Here is a 13,089-nt window from a genome sequence, read left to right as displayed (position 1 = left end):
GTGGGGGGTGGGGTGCACATGCCTGATTGCGATTCACTGTGCCCCAATTTCAACTCGCCCCAATATTAACTCGTCCCATTTTCAACTCTTTCAAAACTCAAAAAAAGGCAGATCTTTAATTTGCAATATAATTTATGTATGCAAGTATGAAAATCATGAACACGCTGATAGAAGCCTACATGCAAAATACGTAAACGAGGTAAAAGGCCGATTGCACGCCTATTTGTGCCCCATCGTTCGCCTTGATTTCGATCCGATCAATGTAAAAGCTTCAAATGACGAAAAATATGTTTTGGTTGGATCAATTCCTGAAAGCAAGTCACGAAGTCGAATTAGGATTAATGTGATGTAGTCACGATTGCATATCCTGAATTTAGTTAATATAAAAGACGTTACGGTAGATGCAAAGAACACTGTGCGTCCACGATATCATGGTTTTCAATTTGGTTTTAGTATCCCGCCATCGTTTTTGGTAAGAAAACCAGACATTTAATAACATTTGAAATGAAAAATAAAAACAAGCAATAAGCCCACAGATCCGATGCACTGAGCTAGTTGACAGTAAGGTGATTGAAATTGGGACGAGTTGAATGGGACGAGTTGAAATTGGGACGAATCAGTCGCCGACGTGTGTATCAAGATGTCATCAGGGGCCCGGATTACTGAGAGGGCTTTTTTCATTCTTGTACCCTAGTATACTGTGACGTTGTACATGCATCGTGGCAAACAAGGTAACAGGTGTCAAACGGGAGCTTTTCAGACACAGTAGCGCACTGCATTTTTTCCCGTCTGTATGTGACCCCTTTTTTCGTAAAAGCTTGAAATTATCTTATTTTTGATAAATGATATTCAATCATCTGCCAAATCTGCCGATCAAGCTACAATTGCACAAGCAGAATTGTCTGACGTCGGAATTACTCTCTTTTTAATGTCAAATTGTCATTCTAGTACAGTGGAAATTTGATTGCCGCAACACAACATTCTTAATCAATCGCAAACCAGAGAACGATGCCGTAAAAGAGGATGTGCACGTGGTTTACGACGGTGTTTGATATTTTTATTTTGACCCAAAAAATTAATGTCGTCATATGAAATAAAAGTTTTATCCTTGTATTAAATATTTTGCTCTCAAAAATCAATTATTTATTAAACAAATTTTGTTTTCCTCCGTCTCCTGTGGGCCACCGTATTACCTCAATCCAACGCACATTGGTGGTTCATGTCATACACGGAAACTAACAAAAACATAAATCAAAAACAATGTTTCTGGTCAGCGCGCGCATCATTTTAAAAATACCCCCGCGTCGGTCTTTTTTTGTGCGTGTTTGTCCAGCCCATGCAGTCTGCAGATCCGTGGGGAAATACAAAAATAACCCTCCCGACTTCAGTGAAGACAACTGCAGAGCCAATCATGAACAAGCAAATGATATCTGATACATACTTGCTCTAAAGTACCAAATAAAAAGAACAATAAATGCCATAAATAGTAGACTGTGATGGGTGACAGGTTTGTTGAGAATCAAAAAGAAAATACAAAAAATCGCGTCCTCTCACCATTATCATTCAAAAGACAAACTGTCCTGACTAGAAAGTTTAACAATTCTTATCCAATTTCCTTGCAACTAAGTGCTGCGACGTTATCAAAGAAAACAGTACCCTTTGCCACGGAAAAAAAGCACGAAATATCGACACGCCAATCAGGATGCGATATTCGTTACACGTGACGTACTGAGATTGTTGATTTGTTATGCGAAATGTTCGAATATTCGACATTTTCCTTGACAACTCACATGGCTTCTATAAAAGGGACGCAGACGCAATAATCAGTCATTTGTTCTACGATCGCCGAACGGTCAACATCGCTCGTCTGCTTACTCTTTCTTCAGGGAAGATGAAGGGGAGAACAACATCTGCCGCATCTTCACACAGCTAGTCTGCCATGTCATGCCATGTGCCACCATTTTGTTAAGTATTATACTTTTGTTTTTATGCATGTTATATTGAGCGTTGAAAAATACTAATTTTTATGGAAAAATAACACGAAATATCGGCAGACAATAAGATAATGATATTCATGACACGTGACGTACTGAAATTGTTTATATGCTAAATGTTCGAATATTCGACATTTTCATTCGATAACTCAAATGATTCAAGGCTTTCATAAAACGGACGCATACGCAATAACCAGTCATTTGTTTTACGACCACCGAATGGGGAACATCGCTCGCTTACTTACCATGGCTAGACTATGTATAGTAGGGAATGATGCAATCTGATTAAAATCTGATGTGGTGAAAGTGGCTAGATGCCTTTATTTACCCCTGTTTCCCTAGTTTTGTGTCGTTTGTTTTGTTCCGAGTGATCGCCGCCTTCCCACGACAGACGATCACTCGGAACAAAACAAACGACACAAAATGATGGACATATAGAGATAAATAAAGGCATCTAGCCGCTTTTACCACATCAGATTTTTATCAGATTGAGAATGATGCAGACTTGCAGACTTGAGTGGATATCAGTCACATGTTTACACAACAGTCTGTGATTTCATGATATGCGCCACCATTTTGTTAAGTATTATTAATTTTTAGTTTTGTTTTTACTTATGTTACTATAACAAAAATACTAGTATTATAGCGATACCAAAGGACGTACTCAAAATAAAAGGCACAATTTCCATAAAAAAGTAGATTACTCCCCTTAAGGAAGGGCTAAAAAGGTAAACATTTATTTCCTTCGGGTGAAAAGTAAAAATGAGAATCCTTCGGGTCATGGTCACGTGGGTAACTGAGTGTATAAGTAGTGCACTGATCGAGGTAGGGGTCTGTACATTGAGCGACAGGGGAGAGTGATCCATCCATCCACTCATCCATCCATCCATCTATCCATCAACCCACCCACCACATTTACATATTATTTTTCCAAACACAATTGGTAATATCTCTCACTTACTTTATTTTATTTTAATAACATTGTATCATAAATAACCACGCTGCATTGGTGTAATTATTTCACACACACACACACACACACACACACACACACACACACACACACACACACAAACAAACAAACACATACATACATACACACAGCAAAAACAAACAAAAAAGCAATAAAACCAACAAAACCCCATACATACATATACAAACAAACAAACAAACAAACAAACAAACAAACAAACAAATAAAAAAGCAAGAAAACCAACAAAAAACCCATACATACATATACACACAAACAAACAAACAAACAAACAAACAAACAAGCAAGCAAGCAAACAAACAAACAAACAAGCAAGCAAACAAACAAACACCAAATTCTCATCCACATGACTACTTTGAGCCACACTCAAGTATTAAAATTGTCAGGGTGATATTGTCAGCATCGGTTTTTGTACTTCGTCCTTGTCATGATCTAAAAATTAGATAAAAGAAAAGAAGAAGTAGTACAAATAAGTCGAATTCTCAACGACCAAGAACTCAACCATTTGGTTTGTTTATACAATGAGATTAGAGATGAGCAGTTTTTGTGAAGGTGATTTACTAGAAAGTTTCTTATCTTTTCTACAGCATGTTTAATCGAACCTGTCATAGTGTGTTTAGGAGTTACTTTGGGCAGTTGTTGAGATGTTAACCTATTTGGACGGCACATCCTCCATGTTTACCTTCCTTTATTGCGATATCGATAATGTAGTTTTAACTGTATGTACATTCATGTGGTGTACATGTATTTACGGTGCGTCGGTGGTATATCGTGAATAGCCGTAGAACAGAGGTGGTCATAGGGTTAAGGTTAGGTGGGTTTAGGCGATATATAGGTTTTTATTATTGCTGCGCAGTAAGTTTTTTTGTTCCAACACAATGGATATGTAGGCAGAATAAGTATTTACGAGTTTGAACTGAATGTTCAATTAAAAGTCAACACATGCAGTGTTTCGGATGACAGAACATAACTTTCTAATATTCGCCAAGTTTTAATGTTTTGCAAGGTCACCGTGAACTGTCAGCTGTCATGAATTAATACTTAGAACAAATGTTTGCATTTCGCGAATAGTATTCTTCTGAGATGACAACACTGAAAGTTATTATTACTGAAAGCTCGTCGATGTCAAATAATGATTAATTACAGACAGTTGGAAGAACAATGACGTGATCACATAATTTGGCTATCTTGCATATTTGTCAATATTATTCGCATTGAATTAAGGCAACAACAACACTTCCGTTTTGTTCATTTATAGTGCTGATTATTTTATCACCCAATCATTTGAGTATTGTATATTTTGTGTTGTTAATGTTGTAATAAATTATGAATTCACTTTAGAAGCAAGCCAGCTGAGGCAAGGAGCGTCCATCTGCTCCCTGGCTGGCTACTTCTAAAATGACCCTAGTTAAACATGAACATTTAGTTTGAGCTAATCCCCTTTCAAGTCCAAGTCGACCTCGTGTACGGAGTAGAGATAGAGAGAAATATTAACACTGATGGAAAAGAGCTACGTTGACATTAGAGGTCTCTCCCTCTATTTGTTTCACATGCATGTATTAGATAGATTAAAACTTATGAATTAACTTTAGTGTTGCCATTTTTTCATCAAATAGCCAAAGATATTGATATTGTCAGCATGTAGTGTAGTGGTACATGTAAAACTGAGTGAAAGGGTTTGAGTCTGTCACCATGTTAAATTTGTATTAGTTGTAACTTAACTGTAGTATCAGTTTGTTCGATCAGACAACCACAACATAGTCACTAAAGATTGTTAAATTCCCAATAATTAGACATTGTACATGCTAATCACTCGGCCAAGTCGACAATATCCAAAAGCAGAACACAAACAGTTTGAAATCACAATTGCCGTTGAGGTCGCTGACACACACACACACACACACACACACACACACACACACACACACACACACACACACACACTCTCTCTCTCTCTCTCTCCCTCTCTGTTGGATGGATGGATGGATGGATGGATGGATGGATGGATGCATGCATGCATACATACATACATGCATACATACATACATACATACATACATACATACGCACGCACACACCAATACACATACATACATACATACATACATACATACATACATACATACATACATACATACATACGAACAAACAAACATACATTCAAACAAACAAACAAACAAACAAACAAACAAACAAACAAACAAACACACACACATACAAACAAACAAACAAACAAACACAAACACAAACACAAACACAAACACAAACACAAACACAAACACACTAAAATAAATGACACGAAATGTGATATTTAGAGGCTTACAGGCTTTTATTGCCAAAATTCATTCATTAACAAACACAGAGCTTCCAATCTTATTAGTGGAGCAAAATAATCTTTCCCATTCGGTTAGTCAGCTTCAAAATTGAAAGTTGTCTGACACACAGTGAACGGGTTTCATTTACTATCTCAGGTCAAAATTCTGAAGTTGTTAACGTTTTTGTTTTCAAATTGAAGGGTCCAATCTATAACCTAGTCGAGATTGAGAAAGTCGTTCTCTTTCGATTCACTTTTCATTGACATTTTGAAACGTTGCACAATGTTTTAAGTTTGAAGTTGAAAACCTAATCGGGACAGATGTTTGCTTTAGATTGAGATATACGCTATTAGCTTTCAATGTGTTTAGAGTTTCGATTGTCATTTATTTGTTGTTGAAAAAAAATGGAAATGATCAGTCTTTCGCCTAGTCGAGTTAGACTGTTTCCCCCTTTCGGTCAAGTTTGAAAATCGAAATGTTATGATAAGTCAACCCTAAAGGCAATGACGTCACAAGATGTTTACAGCATACGTTGTACTTCATTGGCAGAATGCGGTTATTTCAATTCTTGAACCTAGTCGAGTTAAATAATCTCCTTCTTTCGGTCAAGCTTACTTTAAATTGATATGTTGTCTAATGATAACGACGAATGAAACAGCGCCCTCTAAAACATTCTCCAAAAATATGACAGAGATCAAGTCCAAACTTGGGTTATTTCAATATAACATTAAAGAACTGACAATGTTGACATGACAAGCTATTATTGGGAAAGACAATATTTTACAGCAAATGTTTCTAAAAAAAGCTTCTGGGGGGGGGGGGGACAGATGGTCTCTTAGATTAAAAGAGTCTTCATTGTTGAAACTCATGTTTAACATATGAAGAGCGCCAACTACGACGAATCTTTCAGTCTAAATTGTCTATTGTTTTCACGGAAACTATTGTCATAGAGACTCGTTATATTTAAAATCCAATGAAGGATCACTAGATTTGAAAGACAAAGATAGTCTCCCAGGCAATGGAACTATACAGACGGATGTTTCTAAATCGGTGTCACTATTAAGGACGGATTATTTTACAGGAAGTTGTACTCTGTAAAAGTACAAAAGAGAAGTTACGACTCCGACCACCAAACAGTGGTCAGAGGTTAAGATAAAATGATAACTGGAAGCTTATAAAACCATTCTACTTTTTAGCTATGGTGCACAGTTTAGTATCAAACCAGTGTTAATCTCAGTTACGTAGTCATCAAGCACAGAGAGCACCAAATTACTACACATGTGGTTTACGTATGTAATGTAACTGCCCTCTGACTACATTCATAGTAACGTCATAGGAAAACACCAGTTATCATGTTTGCCTGTCAAAATATCTCGTCTATATGCTATAATTTTGATAACCGAAGATTGAATGTTATGTTGCATTTTCCGCATACTAATAAATCACACATGCAACATTTTATGTGCTAACAACACACGCAGATTACACATTACAGAGCGAATATATTAGTCAAATGGCCAATAATTTTGAAATTTATATATGGTGATGTATTAAGTCGGATCATGTATGAGTTTACTATCACAATGTATTTCAATACGGGGGGGGGGGGACAATTTGACATGAAGTACTTGTAGTGTGTAAAAACGAAAGAATTTTGATAACCAGACACCTGTCGCAGAGGACCCCAGCAACAAAGTGCCATACAAACACAGGTAGAGGCTTGAGTGAAAATTTGGCGTTAAAAATTTAACAGTACATACTGGGTAATTTAAGAAGGCTGTTGAAAATAGCGTGTACATGTTAGAACAGGAGATGGCTTGATATACATGGTGATATTACATATTGATTTACAACATGTGACTTTGTCAACATCGGAATAAAGTACCAGAACTAAGACATACACGAATGATCAATGTTTTGATAAAATTTGCTGGCAAAATTAAACTGTAATGGTTAATCTAGTGAGCAGAATTGATATATAGTGATGATTTTAAGGCCATGCAGTCTCTTCCAATAGTAGATTATATAGTGTCAAACACATAAATGTACTCTGAACTAATTGATCGCTTCAAGAACTAATAGTCTCACTGGGGAAAATCATGAAAGGCATGATTCAAGTTATTTTGGTGTGTTACCCAAAACCCTTGATATGATCCTGGCACCGAACTTTTGGGTCTATGTAATGACTGTTGCAAAACGAACCCCCCCCCCCCCAGAAATTTGAAGGGGAAAAAAGCTAGAAAGAATATGATGCGAGGATTTACCTAAATTGTGCTGATAAGGAAATTTGATTCACGGCATAAACATTTGCATAGGCATGTGATCAGGTAGATTGTAAGGTACACCGTGACGGGGCGCCCTCACACATCGGTCAACTCCATTCCCAGGGCAGTCCGTTGAGGGCGGACGTATCTTACAATCTAGTGATCAGCTAGAACTCTATTAGGACTGTTAACATTTATGTGTTGTACACTCATATGGAAGAGGTGGCAAGGCAGTTGATATTAAAGTGGCCATATGGATGTCAAATGGGTATTTATTTTGGATTATTTAATTTATAAAACAACTTTACCATGTTTCCATACTTGAAGTAAATGTGAAACAGCATCGACAAAGTCCATATTTGTAATTCAATAAATTGCAAAAGCTAAAGACAAAAAGTTGGCAAGATTGCTGTTATTGTACATACAATAACAAACACTTTGCAATTTATTGAGTTACAAACAAGAGCTTGGTATATGTTGTTTCACATTATATTTCAAGTAGAAAAATATAGTAAAATTGTTTCATTAATTAAAAATCCAAAAATAAATACCAACTTCTCATCCATATGGCCACTTCAAGGCACTCTCAAGTATTCAAACTGTCAGGATGGTGTTGTCAGCATCGGGTCTTGTAGTTCGTTCTCTATAAGTCAACAAGAGAAAAGAAGAAGCATAAGTGCATCGAATTCTAACCGACTTAGAAGACAGCCATTGTTGGGTTGACTCTTGACAGTGATAACTTGACACCCGGGGGGCCACTAGAATATTTCCATATACTACTGTTTTGCAAAAATGAATTGTTAGCTTGTCAATGTGTTGGGAAATTTAGCGGACTCAGAATATTGTCCAAGTACGTTTTCTTCATGAAAAACTGCAGCAAATGAATTGGACGGATTTCTATGCCAGGATGATACAATGGATGTTGTTCAATGGATGTTGCCTTCTAGAAACGATTAGGGCTCCTATTTCGGGGCAAACAATTGATTTTTAAGTGACGTGTGCGTAAACATAGAAAACCCTACGAAATAAAGTCAACTTGATTCCGGGCTTCACAGTTTACGTGATTTCCAGCCGTTGTGTTGTCTTTTTGGACATTTCATTGGTCAGTAGTCCATACTAAAGACAATTTTTATCGTAGCAATAAATTGCCTGTGATAAGATCACAATCCCAACAAACTTAAATTTCCTTTTTACCTAAAGTGTTTACAACAAATCTCATCAACACACAGTACTACAATGGGATACTCGGATATATACTACAAGGGGTTTTGCTGGATTTTTCCAAATAAATGTGGAAACATGCTTAAGGGGTTTCAGCAGTTACAGGCGCTATACAGGTATGTTATCAAGGTCATTCTCGGGGAACCAGCTAAATAATGAGTTTTACAACTGCCCGTCCTGCAAGTTGCTCAGATGCTTAGACAGTAAGATTTGGTTTGAGATACAACAGGTAAATGTTGTGAAGATGATTTTCTCTCGAAAGTTTATCATGTATTCTACACCATGAACTAGACAGTACATTGTTTTAATAGAACCTGTATTTAAGGATTTATTTTGTATGGATATATAGTTGGGTTGTTCATGACAAGTTGACCTATTTGGACGGCACATGCGCCACGTTCACCTTCCTATATGGGGATATCAATAATATATGGGTACATTAAGACTATATTGTACTTACTACTTCATCAAGGTTACATGTTCAGGAAAGCCAGTACAACTACAATCATATTCCAGGCCAGAAATTTACTCAGTGTTGGAATAACACCACCATCCTTATCGTCATCATCGCCTAAGGAAGGAAAAAATAGTAGCATAACATATACCGTGCCAGCTACGTAGAGAAATCATCATACTCATGAGATTCGTTGACCATGATAGATCGAAAGCCCAGTGCTTCTTTTTTGCAAAATATAATTGCCACGTGCCTATTTCACGAATACTGCCACCTAGTGGGCAGCTGTAACTATATATGGAAGTCGTCGCTCTGATGAGGACAGTCGACCAAGACAAGTTGAAAGTCCAATGCTATATATTAAAAAAGAACTGCTTTTGTTCAGTACTTTTGGATTATTAATTAATAAAACAACCGACCTATTGTTTTATTTTTCTACTTGAAAAAACAGTGTCAAACAACAAGAATCCAAAATCGTGTTTTTAACTCAATAAACTGCAAAAAAAGGGGTTCTTATTGTATGTATGTATGTACATACATACATACATACACACACACACACACATACATACATACATACATACATACATACATACATACATACATACATACATACATACATACATACATACATACATACATACAGTGATTTGTAGGAATCATGTAAACACAAATAAATATATATTTCCTACTTCTAAGTTTTTAAGCAGACGCTATGACTAAAATACAAGACAATGACTGTTGTCGCTCAAATAAAAGTGTCATTAACTGAAATGGTGGTGGACAATAACATACGTCTCATCACTCCTCCCTCTCACCGGATAGCTCTAGCTGAAAGGGGTTGACCGGTGTGTGAGGGCGCTCCATTTTGGCGTACAGACTATCTCCTAGCTCCTCGGTAAAATGGGTGAAAAATAACAAGATTTCTATTTACATTCGGTTTTGCAGGTTGCCACGGCACCACTCCATTTGGCGTCGGTACAAGTTATTTTTTCGTCACCACATCGGGTGAATCCTTCATTACAGCTCACGGTTACATCAGTACCACTTGTGACAACAGTGGACGACAGGGATCCATTGGTCGGTGCAGTCAACGCACTACAATCACCTCCTGTGGTCCCTGAAGAGAAAAACAAAAAAACAATGTGTGACCATACTAAACGAAAGAAACAATAAGATCTGTCAAAGTAAGCGCAGTTCTCATCAGAAAGTGGAGAAAAGTACATTTATTTAGGCTTAGCTTTAAAGTTGGAAAACGCAAAACAGGAGCTCAAAGTCTAATCAGTCCCCAGTCCTCTCCTTACGATTAAGCGTAGTGCTTTGCAGGTGTACAAATACATTGACTGAATTCTATACATCGTGTGGCATTCTGTTCAAATATATGGGATAAAAATCACTGCTACAGTATACAGCATTCCGACCGACCAACCAACTTGAACTAACCAACTAAACTGAACCAACGATCGACCGACCAACCAACCAACCAACCAACCAACCAACCAACCAACCAAGTATTAAAGCAACCAAGCAATCAAGCAACCAAACCAGGAACAGACCAACCAACCGACCAACCAACCAACCAACCAACCAACCAACCAGACAACAAATAAACCGTCCAAACATACGTAAAGACATCCAACAAAACAAACACACATAACACATCGCATACTGACTAATAGAATATGATTATATTTACCTCCACTTGCTTCACATGTTGGCATAGTACCACTCCAATCTCCATTCATACAAGTTCTCGTAGCGTCACCACCAGTCAGTGTGGTACCCCCATCACACGTGATTGTTACTTCTGTACCATGTGTGAGCGTGTCGGGCATCACAGTGCCGTTTGCAAGTGTCAGTCTAGAGCAGGCAGCTGATTAGAGAAGTAAATACAGACACAAAATACACATTTGACCGCAGGTGTACTTCAAATATCTCATAAACAAAGAAAATAGTGCAACAAATGATGAAGGAGTGTCCATGTGTCCAAATGCGCTCTAAAGTGAACAATATCTGCCTGTTTTGTAATTCAACTATTTAGCACTTACAATACATAAAAGGTAATGTGTAATATAAAATCATGAAATGATTCTCCAGAATCTATATTTTGTGAAAATGTCTCTATTTCCTGGTTGGAAATAGGAAATTGAAATGAAAGATTAAAATAGTAGTCTAATTAACAAATGTTGAAAACTCAAGACGAGAAAAATAGTAAGTATGTTCATCGATGAGTTACTGACGTGTTATAACATTCAATATTAGTTTTAATGAATAAAAATGACATGGAAATGAGAATACCTGTAGCACAGGTTTTGGTCCCAGCCTGTGCAGCACCAGAACCAATTGCAATACATTTAAAATCATCAGAGACGTCGGTGTCATCAGTGGCAGTAATAACTGCACAGACATGGGTAACTGCATCACAACCTGTACTGGGAAGGGTGACTTCGGCAGTAGCATCGGTTATAGTAGCTGCAGTAGCCTGAGTAATGGCAAATGGGTTCGCAGTAAAGGTTGCGGAAAACGCTGTTGATGTTGGAGCGGTTGTCTCATCAGTATTGAACTTAAGTTCCACGACTGTCACTGATCCGTCTGTAGTGGCGCCACCATTTTCCGTCATTGCAAGGTCAAACGTGACAATAACAGGGATGTCCACATAATACACTAATGTAGGATTCTTGACAGTGAAGGTGTCAACTCGGACCTCTGCAGAATTAAAACAAAAAACACATAATAATATGACAAGTAATAAAAACAATCTTTTACAAAAATCTCCATGAACTGCTCAACATTTTGACAATTCATATTCTAGTATTTAGAAGGCTACACCATCTCTACTAGTATCCAGAGTAATGTGAGTCAAGAAGTGCTTTGCTGTGTAAACTCCCTCAACAACTGATGTGTTTATACCACAGTATTCTAATCATATTAGGAATACGTACTTTTAACAGAATTAGATATTGCATTATTTTTAGAGATGTAAATGAGTAAATGCTTAGAAATGAACTACGTATACATCATAACAATAAAATGATAAATGTTTGCAGAGAGAATGGTGAACATATGGTTGATGGACAACTTATTTAGCAAATATCACCCAGAATTCTAGGACTGTTACTTTCTCGCCACGTCTGTGTACTTGTTTGTGCAATAGTTTGTGTCTTTGTGGGTATTGAATGCATGGATGCATATGTGTGTATGTCGAGCATGCGCACGCAAGTACGCACACGCAAGCACGCACGCACGCACACACACATACATACATACATACATACATACATACATACATACATATATAACATACACACAGACACACATACATACATACATACATACATACATACATACATACATACACACACACACAGATACATAGACAATGTGACTTGTTTGAATGATTTAAAGGAAAATAAACTTACCCTGGGTATAAACACTGACAATGGAGCAGAATATGGCTGCAGCTGACAACAATTTGAAACTGTAAGAAAATACACATCATTGTGACAAAAAGATATTGTTTCTATTTACCCTTGCTGGTCAATAAAGAAGTTAGGTTTCAAACAAATTTAACTGCTATTAAAACGAAACAAGATAAAATATACAGAGAATTTAAAGGTAAAATAATAAAAAGATTTATAATACAATTAAATAACCATCAATGTTTTCTGACTAGATGCTACACGAATAGTCAGAAGTGCGATAATAATGTCACAATGACTCAGACAATCACACATCGACAAAAGTGACAGAGGGTTGTAGACCACACGTTATTACAATTCCATAGCCAAACATAAGAAGTAAAAAAAACACAGACATAGAAGAAGTAAACAAAAAACCTGTCTCTCAGAAT

The 13,089-nt window shown here is 37.0% G+C and overlaps 1 protein-coding gene across 1 annotated transcript; it reads right to left on the bottom strand.

The window, feature by feature from the left end:
* Window positions 1-8,081: 8,081 nt before the first annotated feature.
* On the bottom strand, window positions 8,082-11,081 carry LOC144447844 (C4b-binding protein beta chain-like). Its single transcript, XM_078137959.1, has 4 exons — window positions 10,936-11,081; window positions 10,174-10,359; window positions 9,246-9,356; window positions 8,082-8,207 (listed from the first exon to the last, which is right to left on the bottom strand). The coding sequence occupies exons 1-3, from the start codon at window positions 11,072-11,074 to the stop codon at window positions 9,259-9,261; spliced, it is 423 nt and encodes a 140-aa protein (XP_077994085.1). The 5' UTR covers window positions 11,075-11,081; the 3' UTR covers window positions 8,082-8,207; window positions 9,246-9,258.
* Window positions 11,082-13,089: the final 2,008 nt, after the last annotated feature.

This window comes from Glandiceps talaboti, chromosome 16 (assembly GCF_964340395.1).
Source record: "Glandiceps talaboti chromosome 16, keGlaTala1.1, whole genome shotgun sequence".
Classification (NCBI taxonomy): Eukaryota; Metazoa; Hemichordata; class Enteropneusta; family Spengelidae; genus Glandiceps; species Glandiceps talaboti.
This window is presented reverse-complemented; position numbering and strand designations above follow the sequence as displayed.

Excerpts from the sequence above, each read along its gene's own strand:
- LOC144447844 (XM_078137959.1), bottom strand. The coding sequence starts at position 11,074 with ATGCCCGACACGCTCACACATGGTACAGAAGTAACAATCACGTGTGAT. Across the intron at positions 10,360-10,935 it reads AACATGTGAAGCAAGTGGAG|GGACCACAGGAGGTGATTGT; the intron begins GTAAATATAATC and ends TTTTCTCTTCAG. Across the intron at positions 9,357-10,173 it reads GGCAACCTGCAAAACCGAAT|GCGATGATGACGATAAGGAT; the intron begins GTAAATAGAAAT and ends TTCCTTCCTTAG.